This window comes from Lemur catta, chromosome 6 (assembly GCF_020740605.2).
Source record: "Lemur catta isolate mLemCat1 chromosome 6, mLemCat1.pri, whole genome shotgun sequence".
Taxonomy (NCBI): domain Eukaryota; kingdom Metazoa; phylum Chordata; class Mammalia; order Primates; family Lemuridae; genus Lemur; species Lemur catta.
In genome coordinates this window covers 75,785,045-75,803,848 of record NC_059133.1, presented here as the reverse complement: position 1 = coordinate 75,803,848, position 18,804 = coordinate 75,785,045, and the positions used below count along the sequence as shown (strand labels likewise).

General features: G+C 43.9%; 1 protein-coding gene across 4 annotated transcripts in view; it reads left to right on the top strand.

Annotated features, from left to right (window-relative positions):
- The first annotated feature begins 1,237 nt into the window (after positions 1-1,237).
- ARNTL2 (aryl hydrocarbon receptor nuclear translocator like 2) overlaps positions 1,238-18,804 on the top strand; it is a 77,961-nt gene continuing 60,394 nt past the window's right edge. For 3 of the 4 annotated variants that reach the window (XM_045554148.1, XM_045554147.1, XM_045554146.1), the window contains exon 1: positions 1,351-1,408. In XM_045554148.1, the coding sequence (XP_045410104.1) occupies positions 1,378-1,408 (31 nt within the window). In that variant the 5' untranslated portion in view covers positions 1,351-1,377. Of the gene's footprint in view, positions 1,409-18,804 lie in introns of all 4 variants that reach the window. The other variant, XM_045554149.1, reaches the window with a different exon arrangement.

The following is an 18,804-nucleotide window of genomic DNA, read 5'->3' as shown; positions in this document are numbered from 1 at the left end:
TGTGTAGAGCAGTATCGTACATTTTAACCAGGGCCCTAGCAATTCTGCTTCACCATCAAGGTAGTGTTTAACACAGGCCCAGGTCTAATAGATTCTACCCCCCTTTCCACTTGGTAAACCATCTGAGAACAGTGTACGCTTGTCTGGAAAGCCAGCGTTTGAACACGTTCAGGAAGCCCTCTATGGGACTGCTCTTTCTGAGCGGCCAGCAGAAATTGGTGTTGGTATCATTTGGGGTGAAGTTCCAAGTCAAAGGTAGGAGTGAGATGTTTCAAGAATGGTTTTGATGAAGGATGTGTCTTGGTGTGTGTCATTTAGGGCAGCACAGCTTTTAGCAGCTCTTTCTACCTCTAGCTGTATAAAGTCCCAGTCCCCACTTAAGGCTGCAAGTTTTTTCCTGTCCTGCCTACTTCTGCTTGGGCGCACACTCCGCCCCGCCCCGCCCCAGACTCTGACAGTGGCTCTAAGCACTGCCCTCGAGGCGCATAAGCAGCTAGTTAGGACGCTGTAACTGACTCCTTGTAGGAAAATTATTGGATTTAGGCTGGTTGATGCAAAGCTTCAGTGTTTTCTCTGCAGCTCCCTTCTACTTCCTCTCCTAGGCACACTGTAACCAAAGAATCAGTCTAGGGACCGGTGGGAGGGGACTGAACCAACGTATTCTAGAAACGTCGTCATAGGCTGTAGGGCCATCAAGTGGTCCCCAAAGGATCTAGCTTCTGGGTTTACGCAACTGTTCCAGCAGGCAAACCGACTTCCTCGGTGACCCTCTCTCTTGTCACCTACATCCCCGTCTTTGCAGCTAAGCCCTTCTCAAAGCAGAACATGGCAGGGCCCGTGGAAGTCGCTCTTCCAGCACGACACCCCACCCCGCGCCCTCTGCTACCCCACCATGCATCGATCCTCATTCATCCTTTGCCTTTCCCCGCAACGGGCTGCAACTCCACTCTCCGAAACGCTCAGACAAAAAGACTTAACGTGAACACGGAAGCCTGTTTTCAACAGGCCAGTTTCTAGAAAGCCTCAAGCCGGCTTTCCGCGCTTGGCCTCTGCCCTCCCCGGCGGGGTAGGCGGGGCGGTGCCCGCTGTGGCTCCGCCCCGCGCCGAGTCCCGTTCTCCCGCCGGGGCCCCGCGGCGCGCAGGCGGCGGGCGGGCGCGCCCCAGTCCGCGTGCTCGGTGGCCGCGGCCGGCCGCGCGGCGGGACGGCCGAGTCTGCGCGCCCGGGGGCTGCGGTGGCGGCCGCCGCTGCGCCGGAGACAGCCCCGCGGGTCCCCGCGGCCCCGCTCCGGGGCCGCCGCCTGGGCCGGGGGAGGGGCGCCCAGGGCTCCTCCATGCTGCCGGCCCCGGGGCTGCGGAGCCGGCCGGGTGGCTCCTGCGATGGCGGCGGAAGAGGAGGCTGCGGCGGGAGGTGAGTTGCGGGCGGCGGGCCGGCTCCAGGTGGGCGCGGGGCGCATGACCTGCGGGGGACACCCCGCCCCGGCCCGGGCTCGGGAGCAAGGGCCGGCCCCGCGACGCCAGGTCTGCGCGCCGTGCGGTGGGAGGAGGGCCCGCGCCGTCCCCCCGGGCCCCGCATCACCTCCAGGGGGCTGGAAACGAGGACGTCCCTTGGGGCGCAGGTGCGGCGCGTCCTCCCGGGGAGCCGGTCGGGGAAGCCGGGGGCGCCGCGGGCTCCCAGGGCTGCGCGCGTGGGCGGGCGAGGGGACACCCGGCCTGCGCCGGTGAGCGGCCTCCCTCCGCCCACCGCGGCGTCCGCACGCCCTGCTGCGTGGACTTCTTAGGTGTTTTTCTTTCTTTTGTATGAAACAGTTGTCATCAGCCGTGGAAGGAGCTCGGGTTCTTTCTCCGAGCCCATCCCCTGTGAATTGGAAACACCCGCTTCCATTCCCCGCTCCAAAAACCGCCCCGTCGTGGGCGGACAGGTGGGCGCGTGCGGGCAGGTCCGTCGCGCGTCCCGCACTCCGGAATGACAGCCCTCCGTCAGCGACAGGCGGCAGTCTGCCACCTTGGCAGCTTCCCCAAAGCCCTCAGTGGAGTTAGCGTGTTTTATTTGATATTTTTGAGGAATTTTTGTGAGTCGAGTTGGAATTTGTGCTATGCCTTTTTCTTCTCCCTGGTGCTCACTGGCGATAGTCTGTGGTTTCTTACATGGGACCATTGCGACCACGACGCACAATTATGGGATGATTATAAAATAGCTGTTATTTAAGACAAGTAGCAGGCAGGAAGACGAGAAAACCAGATACCTAAAGGACGACTGGCAGAAAAGTTCAGGGAAGCAGTTGATTCCTTTTGGAATATGGTGATAGGGTTGTAGAGTCTCCTTTGAAATAAGGCAATGAAAGAAGATGGCTTTCGGAATTCTAATACAGCTGTGCGAATTTAGATCACGAGGAAATCTCAAAAATCCTTTCATTTGAGTATTTGTAGTCTTAGGTAAACCCTTTGTTGGAAAGAGAAGATGGTGTATGTAGTGCTAAGCTCAGACGCCCTCTCTGCTCTGGCTTGTGACTGCACTCGGCCCTTTACAGACTGTGTCACGCGGGTTATTTAAAATTCCTTCCCCTTAGTTTCCTCATCTGTAAAATGGGGACAGATATAGCATCTGCTTTAGGATCAAATGAGATATAAATGCATATAAAATGTTTAGCCCAGTCCTTGGGAAATAGTAAGTGCTCCCTAAGTAATTTACAGCTCCAGTTTGCTTTGTGAAATTAATGAGTCATGTCTAGCCCATTATGAAAGTGTTGTCCCATGTGAATTAAAATTGGCCAACTGAGAGAATATGTGGACTTTTCTGAAAAAAGAGAAAATGCACCTCCTAATTCAAAAGGCAGCTTTTCCCAGGTAAGTCTTATGGATTTATGGCAAGCTTTTAGATAAATAGTTTATTGCTATTTAGCTGAATACCTAATGTGAAGTTGGGAATGATCAAAATTAATTTTTCTTAGTTAAGGACAGCAATGTTTCTGTGGGGGCTGGGAGAGCCAACATGTATTGAGGACATACTATGTCCCAGGCATTTCACAAGAGGTGCCTTTTTTAGTTTACAGCAGCCTTATAATGTAGGTGGTACTGTCTCCATTTCACAGATGAGAAAACTGAGGCTGGCCCAGTTACACAGCCAGCAAGTGACAGAACTGGAATTAAGATCTGTGGTTCTTGCCCATGCTACTCTCCTTTCTTTCCATCTGACCTGGTAATGCTAATGAACAAGGGTACTCACTTCCAGACACCCCTTTAAGGAGTGGTTAAAAATATATGTATTTTACTACTTTTCCCTAGTCCCAAAGGGAAAACAAAAACAGGCTTCTATAGCAGACTACAGGGCAATGTACTTCTTACACAAAACCTCTGATGATTCTTTTTCCTAGGCAGTTTGACATTAGGGCCTCATGGTAAAAGTAAAAATCTAAAACTGATGGTAGTGGTGTGGGGTGGGGGGAACTCATAGTATGCCTTACACTGTTAAAAAAAAAAAAAAAACAACTTAGAGCTGGTTTTGAAGGTGGCCACCAACAACTAGCTGGCGCTGAACATAATTGCCTGCTCGCTTACGTTTTTCACAGACTTATGGTAAACACTGAGATTGAGCATGCTGCCAAGTGACTGGGCGTCCTCCGGGTAAATGATTCCAGAATCTTTGGAGTTAGGGAGAGGGCCTTCTTGAGGGAGGAACACATTTTCAAGACTGACTGCCAGAGATGGGCTTCAGCGTAGGCATCTCTGGGGCGGCTTTCTCACCTTGCCTTTTCTTACCATCCCACAGTTCCACCTGTGGCATTATCAGATCCAGCTCTTCTTGGTGTAGTTCTGCAATTATAGTGGCTTACATTCATTTTTGTTACTGAGAAATCAAGTCATCGCCCAATCAACTTTGCATAAGCTCTTGTTTCATGGCCTGGAGCCTAAGGCAAGATTTCAGCCAGAAATTCATTACTCAAGATAAACCAGGATGGGCTAATTACTTTTCACAGATTTAAGGGGGAGGGAAGAGAAAGGGAAAGAGAGAAGGGAGGGGAGAAGGAGTGAGAGAGGAGGGAGGAGAAAGAAGGAGATGGGAGGAAGGGAGGGTAGGGACTGCCACCCCATCAGTGATTGACTCCAGGGAAAACAAATAAAAAATTAATGATTAAAATATATAGGGAACGCCAAAATAGTAGTAAAGATAATATAGTGATTTCACTTTACTTTTTTCCTATTTCTAAAAAACACGATGTCGTTTTGTGCTGTGCACATCGGTCATAGCAACCTTTTGAAATCTCTTCCTTTATGCAATGGTCAGGAAATCACAAATGAGCTAATAACATTACATTCTGGTAGCCCTAATTTCAGTTGTCTCGTTTGATTGAAGACCTCCACTTTTCCACGGTGACAGCTGAGTTACTCAGGTGCTCGGGATCTGGGTCGTTAGTCAGTATCAGCATCATCAACTCAGAATGTGGCAGGTGCCTAGCAGGAGGTGAGGGTCCTTGCGACATCTGCTTGTTTTCTGAGACAGTGATTTCCTGTCCTGGTTTTCACAAGTTTGCTACCTGGAGTGGCTCCCCTGGTTCTCAACATCCCAGCACTCTGGAGCCCCCTGCCTTCCCCAGTGCTTCTCCTTCCCAGCGGCAGGAGGCTGTGAGCTGGGACCACAGGTGGAATATATTCTCTGTAGTAGCCTAGTATTTCTAGGTATTTACTGATAATTTAGAAAACGCTTAGCTATGCATGCCTCCCACCTTGTTTTCTTCTCTTACTTGGGTGCTGTCACATTTACTGGTCCCTGATACATCCTGTTTATATCGCATTAGGTTATAATACCTCATTTATCCACCCAATTTTTAACTTAAAATATTTTTAACTTTTTAAAATCAGTCCAATTGTATAATATTAAAATTTTCATCTGGAAATACTTAAATGTTGGTTGGCATGATAGGAAATTTGCCGTTTATGTAAGTCAATTATTGGTGTTTAGTTTCTCTAGTCTTGAATCTTACAGTTTAAATCTCTAGATAGTGTCTTTACAGAGAGATTAAAAACAAAGAAGTCTAAAGGAAAGGGAAATGTAGAGAGAATCATTCTTCCACTCCATGGTTTGCATTAAAGGATATTTAGAATTGAAGGTTAAGAGTATTGCCATAAAACAATAACTTACGTTCACAATGGTTGTTTTTGTTTTTTGCTTTTTTTGAGACAGAGTCTCCCTCTGTTGCCTGGGCTAGAGTGAGTGCCGTAGCATCAGCCTAGCTCACAGCAACCTCAAACTCCTAAGCTCAAGCGATCCTCCTGCCTCAGCCTTCTGAGTTGCTGGGACAACAGGTGCATGCCACCATGCCCGGCTAATTTTTTCTGCTTTTAGTAGAGAGGGGGTCTCACACTTGATCAGGCTGGTCTCAAACTCCTGAGCCCAAGCAAACTTCCTACCTCAGCCTCCCAGAGTGCTAGGATTACAGGTGTGAGCCACGGCGACCAGCCCCCAGAATGTTTTACTTACACTATTTCATGCATTTTTAAGTAGATAAGAAATAAACTTTATCATATTTTGTAAGCATATGGCCGGGAAAGTAGAAAATCATCTCCTAGCCTTCTCTTCCCAAAACACCTCCACCTTGTCCCCCCAGTACATCCCATACTCGGTTATGTGAGGGGATCTACCTTTCCCCAATATGGTTTATACTTTTCCACCCCCAGGTCTTTGCTCCAGCTGTTGGCTGTTCCTGGAATGCCCCTGCCCTTGCCCCAGATGGCCTGTATAATCTTACTAATCAGGCTTGAAGGGCTGAGTACAGGTGTCATTTCTTTTGTATGTCTTGGCGGAGGAGATCTGGTATAGGAAAACCAGCATGAGTTTTGGAATCAGGCTGCTGGGCATGTGATTTCCAGTTTCACTATTTATCGGCTGTGTGACCTTAGCCAAATTATTTAACTTCTCTGAGCCTTCATTTTCTTCTCTGTAAAATGAGGGTAAAAATACCTAATTTCGAGGGTTTTTGTGGTAGCTAAATGAGATAATGATTACGAACTGTTTAGTGAACTCTGGCCTTCAGCACATGATTTTTCCCCGTTTCCTCATGAAATCTTCCTGGAACCTTCCCCTGCCAAATTGAAATGATTCTGGCCCCCTATTTTCACACTGTGTCCAGGTGTGTCCATGACAACATTTGTGCCTGTTTGCCACAAGTTTTTTTTGTAGGTTTCTTAGCTCCACCCTTAAGTTGCACATTCCTAGGAGGGCAGGGTTGGTTCTTACTCATCTTTACAATCTCCAGTTCCTTGCACCTATTAAGTGCTTAATAAAGGTTTGTAGATTTTGAATGGGTGATAGTTTGTTTAAGGTGTGGACAGGGTTGGTTCATTCAGAAAGGATCCATTAGATACATACTTACTATTTGCTAAGCAAACAGAGATGGAAAGATGGACAAAGCAAGAGAAGGGGTTAAAGAGCTTACAAAATCTGTTAAGCTGGGTGAGAAATGCAGCCAAAAAATTTGTAGTACAGGGTGGAACATGGTACAATATGTAGGCTAACTGCCAAGAGTTAGCCTCGTCTCCCAAAGTCGGGAGACGTTGTATCCAGTTCATGAAGGAGGGGAATCACAGGTGGCTTTCTGAGGAGGTGCTCTTTTAGTCTTGATGGAAAGATAACTATTGGAGAAGCAGGGAAGAAGAGGGTCTCTGGGGACAGATAGGCATAGAAATGGAAAACTCACCAGTGACGCACTTGGAAGAACTGATGCTGGTATCCTCTGGCTTTGGTTAGGAAAGCTGAAAAGGGAAGAATTGGCCTCCCAAAGTTGTATTGTTAGTGATGTGTTGGCTTCCCCTTCCAGGTCTGACGCAGCATGGACACTTTACACAGAAAGCCTGTCTTGCAAGCAGGTGATTTTCCTGCCGTTCAGAAGGAAAGGTACTTGCATCTTCTTTTGGCTCCAGGTGGGCAACAGAGCTTCTGAATCACCTTGAAGGCTAACGATGGCATATTTCTGATCGGTAGGAAAGCCGGAAAGCAGAGGTCCTGGTTCCTGCCGGATAAATTGGCTCTCAGGTCATAGCCTTCACTCTAAGACCGTCCGGGCCCTTTCTTTCTTTCATCCTCTTTTCTTTCCTGAAAAGGCAGCTACTTACAACTTCAAATCCACTTCATTCTTTCTTCTGGAAAGCACCACAGGTACTATTTCATTTATTCCTAGTACAGCCTGTTGGGAAGCAGGTGTCTGTACTTTCCACATCCCTTCAACACAGTGACTTGTGTTTTCCCTCTGACTCTGTCACTCTTGTGCCCTCGATGTGGGCATGTGTTCCAGGCATATTCTTGGGGAAAAATGTGCCGCGCTCATAGACCCTTCCCAGGCAGTTCCATGGGATAAAGGTGAAGACCCTTAGCCTTGACTGCAGATACAAACACCCAATGGAAGTTTATAAACAACAGGGAATCCATAGCCCTGCATGTCAGAACATGCTCCTCATGGGAAAAGAGCACTCACGGAAGCACATAAGTGTGGTGACATGAGATGTTCTTCTTATTTTAATTCCAATACAGTACAGAAGAGCTCTGGCTTAAAAGGTACTTATAAACAGAAGTTCTGTATACATCAAAATACATCTTCATTTTTTTTTTTATTAGGAGAACAGAATAGAGGGAGAATATATTGTTGTGCCTAGAAGGTCCCCATCTATAAGTATATTTTATAGAAATACATATTTTAAAAGATCAGTTTATGGTAGATGGGATTGAAATTGCATACTTGATAGAGAAGGTATCAGTAGATGTTTAAAGGAATCAAAGATTGTCAAAATTGTTTTGTCAAAGATCTAGAGAAAAGTTTTGATGAAATATTGAACACGATCTCAGCTCTACGTTTGCTCCCTGAACGGTTACCATCTCCCTGGTTGGAGAATTATATTTCTTCTCTGGTTTACGTGGTACCCAAAGGTAGGCTATGCTTACTCTACTGTGGACACAAAGAATATTGCATTCCAGATAGGCCGTCTCTTCTACAGTGAGTTACCCAGGCAACCGCACTGACCTAGAAAAGAGAGACCCAACCCAATTTTCCATGCATCATGATGCTAGTGGCTTCTTTAGGACAATTCTCCTTTTCTTTAGTTTTCACCTTGAAATGCTAGCACTTTTGGCTTATCATTTCCTTTCAACAATAATCATACCTACCCCTGGGACACATGGTCATAAGCAAAACTGCCTGATTTGAGAGGGATGTTCAAATTCACACATCAAGTTTTAGAAGGCACCTAGGGCAATTTATTTATTGGAAGGTTTAGAAATAATTTTTGTTAGCTATTTGTCTAGGAAGAGCATGAAACCAGCATTAGATTCTGATCATCATTGTTACTATGGCATGTTATGCCTACATAGTATTAAAGCCATAATTGTCACTTTGGGATTTATTGCTTTCAAAATCCATGTTGTATTTCATTTTGTAAAATTTTAACATTTGCCTGTTGCAGTGTTATGCTGCCTTTTTTAAAAGTCTCTTTCCTCCTCCTATAATAGTATAATCACCATTCAGTAACAAGATACACAAATATTTTTATGAACACTGATGTATTCTTTTCCCCAAAGTTAAACCTAAGGTGTCTTTTCTTGCTGTTACCAATTGTCAGGAACCATGTCCCTTTTACAGGCTCTGTGTAGAATTTGGCGTACCCAACGTGCCTAATTAACATTAATCATGACAATGGCATGCATCGTGTCTTCCGTTTACTCATAACCTGCAAGAATTGTATTTTGGGGGGCTGTATTTGCCCATGTATAACAATGGTATGGGCGTAGACCATCCAAGTCTAAATATGTTTTTGTCCCTTTTGGAAAAATCTGCTGATGTTGAAAATGTTAAACCCTGCATTCTTCTTTTTCATGGGGATCAATCAGGCCTGGAACAAGTTAAGGGACTTTTCTGTTTCGATGTGGAAGTGAAATTCTGATGAACTGTGGTTTCTTGCTTTCATCCATCCCTGGATTAGGTATAATGCCTATGAAATGTTGGCCTTTTCTGGAATGGTCCTAGTCAGGGAAACATTCTTCAGTGCTTACATCACTCATTATATTCTGCATCACAACTGAGTGGTTTCCCATGACTCCGATTTCCTTATAGTCATCATGGGCGTTTCTACCCCTTCTTTGCCCTATTTCAGAAGCTTAGCATGTATCCTTCTCATTCTTTGGTTTTCTGAGTAGTTAGTAATATTTAATCTTTATTGAGTGTTTACTCTGTGCTCAGTGTTCTAAATGCTTTAGATGGTGTCATTCATTGAATCTGCAGCAACTCTATAAGGTAAGTACTATCATTAATCTGTGTTTCAGATGAGGAAACTGAGGCACGTTGCCTAAGGTTAAGGTTGCAGAATCAGGGTTTGAACCCAGGTCTGCAGAGCTTTTATCCTTTTACCCTTTCCCTGGGTTGCATTCCGTCGATGCCTGCAAGGCATTTGGATGTGGGGGCGTTTCTGTGAAGTGCCGGGACCTAAAACTGATCTGTTGGTAGGGAGTATGGAACACTGGCCTACTTAGGCTTTGAGAGAATCTGAGCTCTTTGACTGAATAATTGTGTGATGTTTGGCACGTGTATTAGTCGGGGTTCAACCAGAGGAGCAGAACCAGTAGGAGATGTGTATTAAGAGAGTAATTGCAAGGAATCAGCTTATGCAACTGTGGGGGCTGGCTAGGCAAGTCTGGAATCCCCGGGGCAGACTGTCAGTAAAGGCAGGTGGGAACACCCTGGCACAGGCTGAAACTGCTGTTCACTGGTGGAATGTCTTTTATTTCAGGGAAGAGGCCTTTCAACTGATAAAATCAGGCCCACCCGGATTATCAAGGATAATTTCCCTTTCTTAAGGTCAACTGATTATGGACTTTAATCACATCTACAGAATCCCTTCACGGCAACACCTAGGGTAGTATTTGACTGAATAACTCAGAACTGTAGCCTAGCCAAGTTGACACAGCAAAGTTATTTTATTTCTGAGCCTCACTTTCCTCATATGCTAACTGGGACAGTAAATGCCAGAGGATTGTTGTGAGGATTATATAAAATAGGATGTGTAAAGGGTTTACTGCCTGCATGTCAGGATTCAGTAAGATTATTTTATTTGTAGCAGTGGTGGTGGGGGTGGGTTGTCAGCAGCTGTGGTCCCAGCTGTGATAGTGACTTCATTTCCATTTTTGTCATTCTCCTGGTCATTCCCATTCCCTGCAGTGGTTGGTTTCCTAACTGGTATTCCTGCCTTGGTCCTTAGTCTCTTCTTAATCCAGCTCCATTTTTTTCTCAAGGCTATCACGAAGGGCTTAAAGTAGCCCACACTCTCCATCTTTGAAAAACGTCTTGCTGAAATCCAGACATACTATGTTTGTAGCTTTCCTTGATATATCCATGCAGTACTACAGCTGCCTCCCCCCAAATTTGCCCCCCCCCACCCTGCTTGCTAAAAGCTGGTGGGAGAGAGGACTGGATTCTGCAGTGACACTGAAAATCATTCTGCGTGACTTTTGTTCCTTTTCAGCTTTTCCAAAAGAGGCTTTGGTATTTAGGTTCTAGGTTTTTTTTTTCTTTTATTTAAACTGCAGTGTGTAATACACAGCTGAGCATATTATTTTACCTCTCCAAACCTCAGTTTCCTGAGCTGTAAGGTGAGTGAATTGGACAAGATAATTACCTCTGTTCCTTTTCCCTCCTTTTTTTGCAAATTAAGAAAACCAGATATATTTTTAGGGTTTTCTCCAAATATTTTATAGTAGCTTTTTATCTTTAAGAGTGAAACTAGTTTATTTTTTTCCATATAAAATCATATATTTAAAAGGTAATAATTACAATTGAATCAAATAAAAAATTAGCCAAGAAAATCCTTCACTTTCCTACTCCATCAGATGAGAAACAATGTGGGAACAAATGAACTTGCGAACTATTATAGTCTATTGGACTCGATGACTGTTTTTGTCCTTCTTCTGAAATGTTTGTCCAAATCTAATTCAGTCTAAAATCCCCGGCATGTAAACTTTCTTTCTGGCTTATAAACTTTGATTTACCTTCTCACTATTTTCACTTTATCTCATCTCTTGAATGTGACGATTAAACTTTTGTTTTCAAAGTTTTGCTTCCACACTTTACCGTGGTTCTGACTTCTCCTTTGGTTATGTGGCTATTGTCAGACTATGGCTCCAGTTAGTGTGATGGTTTTTAAAGATACATTTTAAGATTCTTCAAATTCAAAAGACAGGTGTGTAGTTGCTGTGGTTTGGATGTTTGTCCTCGTCAAACCTCGTGTTGAAATTTGATCCCCAGTGTTGGAGGTGGGGCCTAATGGGAAGTATTTGGGTCATGAGGGCAGATCTCTCATGAATAGATTAACGCCCTTTCTTAGAGGTCAGTTCTCACTCTATTAGTTTCCTTGAGAGCTGTTGGTTAAGAGGAGCCTGGCACCTCCTGCCCTCTCTTACTTCTGCTCTTGCCATGTGATCTCTGCACATGGCTGGCTCCCCTCTGCCTTCCACCACGAACAGAAACTGTCTGAGGTCTCACCAGATCCAGATACCCGATCTTGAACTTCCCAGCCATTAGAGTCATGAGCCAAGAAAATCTTTTTTCTTTATAAATTACCCAGTCTCAGGTATTCTGTTATTGTAACACTAAACAGACTAAGACAATAGTCAGGCAAGAGGTAAATCAAACACTCTAATAACATCCTTGGCATTGATTGTCACACAGGCAAGTTAACAATGGCCATGAACCCCAAAGCTTCAAGATTATGCAATAGATTTTCTTTACTGATATGCATAAACCATACCATGTCTCAATAATTTGGGCCTTCTCTTTCATTTCCCCACACCACCAGTGGCACTAAAGCCTTTGGTTAATACCTGGTAGAATTCCAAGATACACAGATGTCCCATTAGATTTTAAGTCTCATGAAAATGAGCAGTCTCTTTCTTTTGTCACCGTTGTATTCCCAGCCCCTAGTGCAGCATTTTGTTTATAGTAGGTGCTTGATGAATATTTACTAATTGAGTGACCTACAGGACATTATAGGACCACAGCTGACAAGTACCATTTGCCAGGTGACCATCCAAATAGGGGAATAGGCTTACTAATTCTTCACCTACTGTATCCTTTCCACCAGGTTGTGTTGCAAACTGGAGAACTGGTTTTGAGTTTACTCTAGGGGTTTAGAGGTCTTAAATGTCATTTCTTTCTGCCTCCAGCTTCTCCCATTCACACCCATACAGTTGCTTTGTGTTTCACCCTGAATGCCATGCCCTTGTGCTGAGAGAGGAAGAACTTAGCATATATTGTGAAAGAGATCCAGGGCACCTGCTGATTTTTAAGGCCATATGTAGTACACATTCCAGTGTGAGCGACATAAGCAGATCCACATTTTACCACAAATATGCTCTGTAATATATGTGTCTTTGTTCTGACCAAGCCTGGGAAATTCCTGGCCCTTCCTTACAGGTAGGAGGGATGTGTCATATGATCCCCTCTGGCTCATTTTAAGTCACAAGGCCCAACATAATCCATGCCGCTAGCAAGCTTAATCCCTGGGCTCTCTGACACCCTGGCATTGTTCACAGTCTTACTCTCAGACTGCTTTTCCCAATCCAAACTAGTTCAGTTTTCCCACCTGCCAAGTGATTGTATGAGTCCATTCCAACCATTCACATCTCTTCCTTAGTGTCAGCCTTTTACTGTGCTTTATAACTCTGCCTTGGGCTCTCACTTTGCCTATGCTGCATTTGGCCACAGTGAGTAAATTCCCTGCTGTTCTCTCTTTGGCCTCAACACGACAGCCAGTCATTTGGTTTGAAGATGTAAATGTCCTGCTGGCCACTTTTGCATTTGGCGTATTTTGGGAAGGTGTAGGGAGGAGTTAGATATAATCTTAATCCAAAAGATATTGTTAGAAGTGATACCAAAGAAGATTAAACTTAACAGCAAAAAAAAAGGCCAGCACTTAAGTATAAAATAAAATGAAGACACATGAAATGGTACAGGTTTGGCTTTACCAACAGCCTGTAGAAAAGACGGATTTGGGTTAAGCTGAGCAAAGCCCAGTTTGGAAGGCAGGAGACCTACACAGTAGTTCCTCTACCATGATTATCTGGTCGAGTGATAAAAGGCAAGTGACTTAACCATGGAACTCTTTTGGAAAAAGAGGGAATTATATTAGACCATCTGTAATGTCGATTTCAATTCTAAAATTATGTGAATGAATGATCAACAGTATAAAGTGAAAGCCTAATAAATAAAAGCTACTGCAGTCCCATAAATGATGACAGTGTAATTTTCAGAACACTATCAACAACCTCCTCTCTGTAAACTAGACACCTGGTTGTTACATTTCACTTGCACTTCACATCAAAGGATTTTTAAAAAAAATATGGCCAGAAGAGAGCAATTAGGTTGGTGATAAGGTATCCTATGAGTCATGTTTGAAAGAACCACAGGGTTTGGTTTAGGAGAGAGAAAAATTTGGGACAAATGTGTGGTGTGGGTTGTTATTCTGATTAGTAAAGAGAGAATTATAGTGAAGTGGGGTGAACTCAATGATGGCATCAATTACAAAGCACTACCATCACATGTAGAAGGCACCCAGTTGGGTGGCAGGTGTTGGCTTTTGGGGACAGTGATTAAAAAAGATTTCTTATAGGAGACAACATCTGACTTTGTCTGACAGTTAAGTTCGTGTTAGCCTAATTTGGGAACAGGGCATTCCAGGCAAGAGAGGAGCATGCCCAGAGAAGCAGAGCCACGGGGGGTCATGAGATGATTGAGGACATCAAGTAGTGCACTGAGGCCATTGCCTGGGTTAAGAGTAAGAGGGCAGCAGAGGATGAGGGTGATGGGCAGGCTGTACTGGGCTCTTCAAGACCTGGTATTTCATGCCATCTTAAACTCAGTGGGGAGCCACAGTTGGATTTCAAGCAATGGAATGAAATAACCTAAGCTCTTGTGCAATAATTTCACTGTCAGTGGCTTGCATGTGGAATATTCTCATAGGACACTATTTTTAACTCACAGCAGTGACCACACTTTTGAATTATGTGTCTGATTATTGATTCATGTCTCATATTGCCTTCTTCAGAAGAGGTGGGAGAAATTTATGTTTCACTAATTATGTGAGGAGTTTCATGTGGGAATCTGAATAATCTGGCGCTATATTTCTGATTTAATCTAGCTCCGTCAGTCTGACCGTTTATGTGAGGGTGGAAATGCATAGTGGTGTCTGTTGGATCTTGTAGCTGGCCAGAAGCCCACTATACTCACTTCACATAAATAATTAATGTACTACTGAGTATCTGTCCAGCATCATAGATTCCAAAACACTTTGACATTTATCTGTTTTCTTATGGAAGCTCTATGAGGTAGTGCTGCTATGTATTATGACCTCTGTTTTGTAAATGGAGAAGTGACCACAGACAGTGTAAACAACTTACCTAGAGCCACACAGTAAGTTAGGGGGACAGCTGGACGAGAATGCTCTTGCTGTACCTGGTGTCACATTATTGCCCTTCAATCTGTGGTCAGTGGAGGTGGTTTGCGGTGTTCTCATTGTGGCAGGGGCTTGAGCTTGGGCTAGGAGTCCTGACTGGTAGATATTTTATGAAGTCCATACAGTCAGGAAGTTTCTTCCTTTAGAAAAGTCCTCAAATCAGTACAGGTTGTCAGGCTCTACTTAGTCAGTCCTGGTGAAAAAGCAGGTGCCTTTGACAGACTATGGGCTATTCCCTGCCACCAGCAACAGCTTTTGATGGACTCTCTGATGCCACAGTTATTTTAAAAGCATTAGACATGGCACCTAACTGATGCTTTCAGTCCAGTGTGGCATGCAGATTTGGTCAAAAATGTATAGCTGCCACTTTCTGAAATCAGTACAGTTACTCCTCACCCACAAAGGGAATCTTCTCTAAGCAGGTAATGCTTGTGGAAGGCTTTTCCCTCGTTTTCACTCCAGTATAGGACAAGGGTCAGTCTGGAATCTTTTGCATTGCATTAGAAACCCCCTGTTGCTTCTGTTCAGGAAAGCACAAAGATGTTCCATGGAAGTGACTCAGTATGTTCTTATATCTTTAGCAACACAAAGTTCATGGCATCAGCAGTCCGTAGTTGTTCTTTGAGTTTAAAAAACAATATAAGAAGGACTGCATACATGATTCTTTGAATAATGATATAAATTTATCCTTTGAAAGAAATGCCCAAGGTTGTAAATAATACAAGAAAACTTTTTGTTATGTTTATTTTTTTCTGAGCTAAAAAAGTACTATGTGTTAGTTGTAGAAAAAAATTGGTAAATTCCAGCCTGAGCAAGAGCGAGACCCCGACTCTACAAAAAAATGGAAAAATCAGCCAGGTGAAGTGGCACATGCATGTAGTCCTAGCTATTCAGGAGGCTGAGGGAGGGGGATTGCTTGAGCCCAGGAGTTTGAGATTGTATGAGCTATGATGACACCACTGCACTCTAGCCCAGGCATCAGAGCGAGACCCTGTCTCCAAATTATTTATATATATTATATAAACGTATTTATGTAAATATAAATACATAAATGTATGCATATAAATATATATAACTGTATTAATTAACCATGTTTTTTATTTTCTGTATTCTGATGCTTTTGACATCTAGAGCCTTGCTGCACCTAGAGGGGACTGTCCGCCTCAGGGTTAGCCAATTCCTAGAGATAGTAAACAACTCGCCCTTGAATGTACTTTTCAAATACAAACCAATCAATCCAGAGCCCACAACCCAACCACCTCTTTTGTTAGGCTCTTGCGGTCTGAGCAACTGTCCACCTGCCCTCATCACCCCAGGGCTAGGTACACGACAGGCTAGAGACAGACCCGTGCCCCAGAGTCTGCTGAAATTATTCTAACTCACCAACCCTAAGCTTGCTTAGCCTGCCTTGCCTGCTCCTGCAGAAAGTACAATCAGAGCTTTTGCCCATGGCTCTGTCTCTCACTCTGCTCTCTGACCAACCCCGAGCTTCCCCTTGGGGCCACCCCCACTTGGGAACTGGGAGTAACAATCTGTTTTTTCAGTGGCAGTTGTCTCCTGGTCTGTTGGGCCTACTGTACCTCAAATTTTCTATTAATACACTATATTTTAAAACAATTCAGAAGAACAAAAATAATACAAAATTTAGTGTTTTGTATAGCATTTATTATTTCATAAATAATTCGAAAATATATTTAAAGGCAGCATAGTAGTCTATCACGTGATTGCACCTAATTTTTTAACTGTTCCCTTGTTTCTTGATAACTTTAGGTTATTTTCAAGTTTACAGTGTTGAAATATTTTTATGAATTTCTGTGTACAAAAGTCTTTATGTACGTCTTTAATAATTTTAGTATAAGTTCAAAGGAATAGAATTGCTAGATCAAAGAACAGCGTATGTTTGTGTCCCTTGATAGAATTTTTTCAAATTGCGCTCTGGAAACGTTATCCAGGTTGAAAATCCGAAATCTGAAAATCCAAAATCTGAAGTGCTCCAAAATCTGAAACTTTTTGAGCACTGATAGGATGCCACAAGTGGAGAATTCCACACCTGACCTCACATGAGGGGTCGCAGTCAAAACACAGTTAAAACTTTGTTTTGTGCACAAAATAATTAAAAACATTGTATACAATTACCTTCAGGCTATGTGTGTAAGGTATATATGAAATACAAGTGACTTTCACGTTTAGACTCGGGTCCCATCCCCAAGATATCTCACTGTGTATATGTAAATACTCTAGAATCTGAAATATGACACACTTCTGGTCCCAGGCATTTGAAATGAGGGATACTCAACCTGTACAGATTTTCATTCCTATCAAAAGTGCATGAAATTATGAGGCTGTCTTCTCTCCTCCTCCCCTCCCCTTCTCTAAGGCCCCTTTGCCAGTACAACAAATTATTAGTATTAATCCGTGTGTTAGGCCAAAAAAAAAAAAAAAAGCATCTCTGCTTTTATAATTCAGAAATTCTCAGATTATTTATAATGTGTTTAGCCCAGATTTTAAGGAAGTAACCAAAGGGGCATTGTGGGAGCCAGTCATCCTCTTGTGTATTTCAGAACTGGGAAGTGAGGGTGACATTTCTTTGAGCCTCATGGCCATTTCCAGGTGTCATTCCCCACTGTCATTTAATTGCCTTCATCTAGATTTTCTGTTTATTGCATCCTCTTCTCATCCTTGTTTTAATCACTCCTGACCTCCAGGATGCTACTGCCTCTTATTCTTAGAGACATTTTCCTCTGCTCCTCATCCCCTGATGTCATCCTGGCCAACGTGGGTTTTTCTTCTCTTTCAACACGTTCCATCCTCACTTCACTGCAGATGCCCCCTTGGGCACCTACTCTATAGACCCTAGAATCAGCTGGAAATGGTTCACCTCTGAATCCCCAAGCCTGAGCTTCTCTCTCCGGACCATGGTTTCATATTTTGATGACTCTCCCACTTACATAAAATCTGTTTTTCACCCTAAAAGTGTTATTTCCAAGCCCTCCATCCACCTCCCAGTTCTTCTTTCAGCTCTTTCTGGATGGTTCTTGCTTTCCTGCCCAGCTGGTGCTCTGTGATTCCCCGTTTTACGATGTTACACATACCACTCATTGATTTGTCCTTTGAGCGTCTGCTTACTTCCCTGGCAAGTGACTGGTCTTGGGTAACCAAAAACATCTATTTTCTCTGCCTCAGTTCTCCAGCTGTTATGTGATCATGGATAAAGTCACATGCCAGCAAAGCTCTGTGTCCCTGGAATCTAGGAATGTATGGTTTTCTCTTTATTATTTGGAACTCACAGAAATTAACAAAGAGTCTTTTTTTTTTTTTTTTTTTTTTTGAGGCAGAGTCTTGCTCTGTTGCCCGGCTAGAGTGAGTGCCGTGGCATCAGCCTAGCTCACAGCAACCTCAAACTCCTGGGCTTAAGCGATCCTACTGCCTCAGCCTCCCGAGTAGCTGGGACTACAGGCATGCGCCACCATGCCCGGCTAATTTTTTCTATATATATTTTTAGTTGGCCAGATAATTTCTTTCTATTTTTTTAGTAGAGACGGGGTCTCGCTCTTGCTCAGGCTGTTCTCGAACTCCTGACCTCAAGCGATCCACCCGCTTCGGCCTCCCGGAGTGCTAGGATTACAGGTGTGAGCCACCGCGCCCGGCCTAACAAAGAGTCTTAAAATAGAAACTGACAGAGAAAATAAGCTTAAGTACATTTTAGTTTATGAAGCCTGAGATAGTTATACTTTGTTCCAGGTATTTCCACCTGGGTTCTTGTCTTACCATATCTGAGCCTTCCTTCCCTAAAATGATTTAATCTCAAGAATATGCTCAGGACTTCTCTTTTACACATCTTGCTACTTTTGAGGTCAAGGCCAGCAAGATCAAATTTCTTCCCTACAGTCTAGGCAGGACAGGTGGATCCTTCTGTGATGTTTCAATTTTGTATCTGAGATATGCTGTGGGACCTGACCCCTGCCTGAAACTGTTTGTGGCTTTCCCTGTGCAGGCTTAGCAGCAAAGCCGTATTTCCCAAAGTGGAGAGGGCTCAGAGTATACAGCTCGGAGGACAATTTTCTTTACAGAAATAAGCAGGAATCCAGATGAGGGGCCAGTCATTTTGGTTAGGCAAAGGCAGAGTACATTAGGGTGAAAGCTGTAACTTTTGCTAGGAAGACTAATTCAAGAACTGATCTGCTAGGAGGGACAACATTGTATTATATTATAAATGTTCCCCCTGCCTTGGTGAGGATTGGCTTCAGAAATGAATGATGCTGAGCGGCAGTTCTAGGCAACTACATTAGCTCCCCACTACCTGGAAATCAAGGTCACACT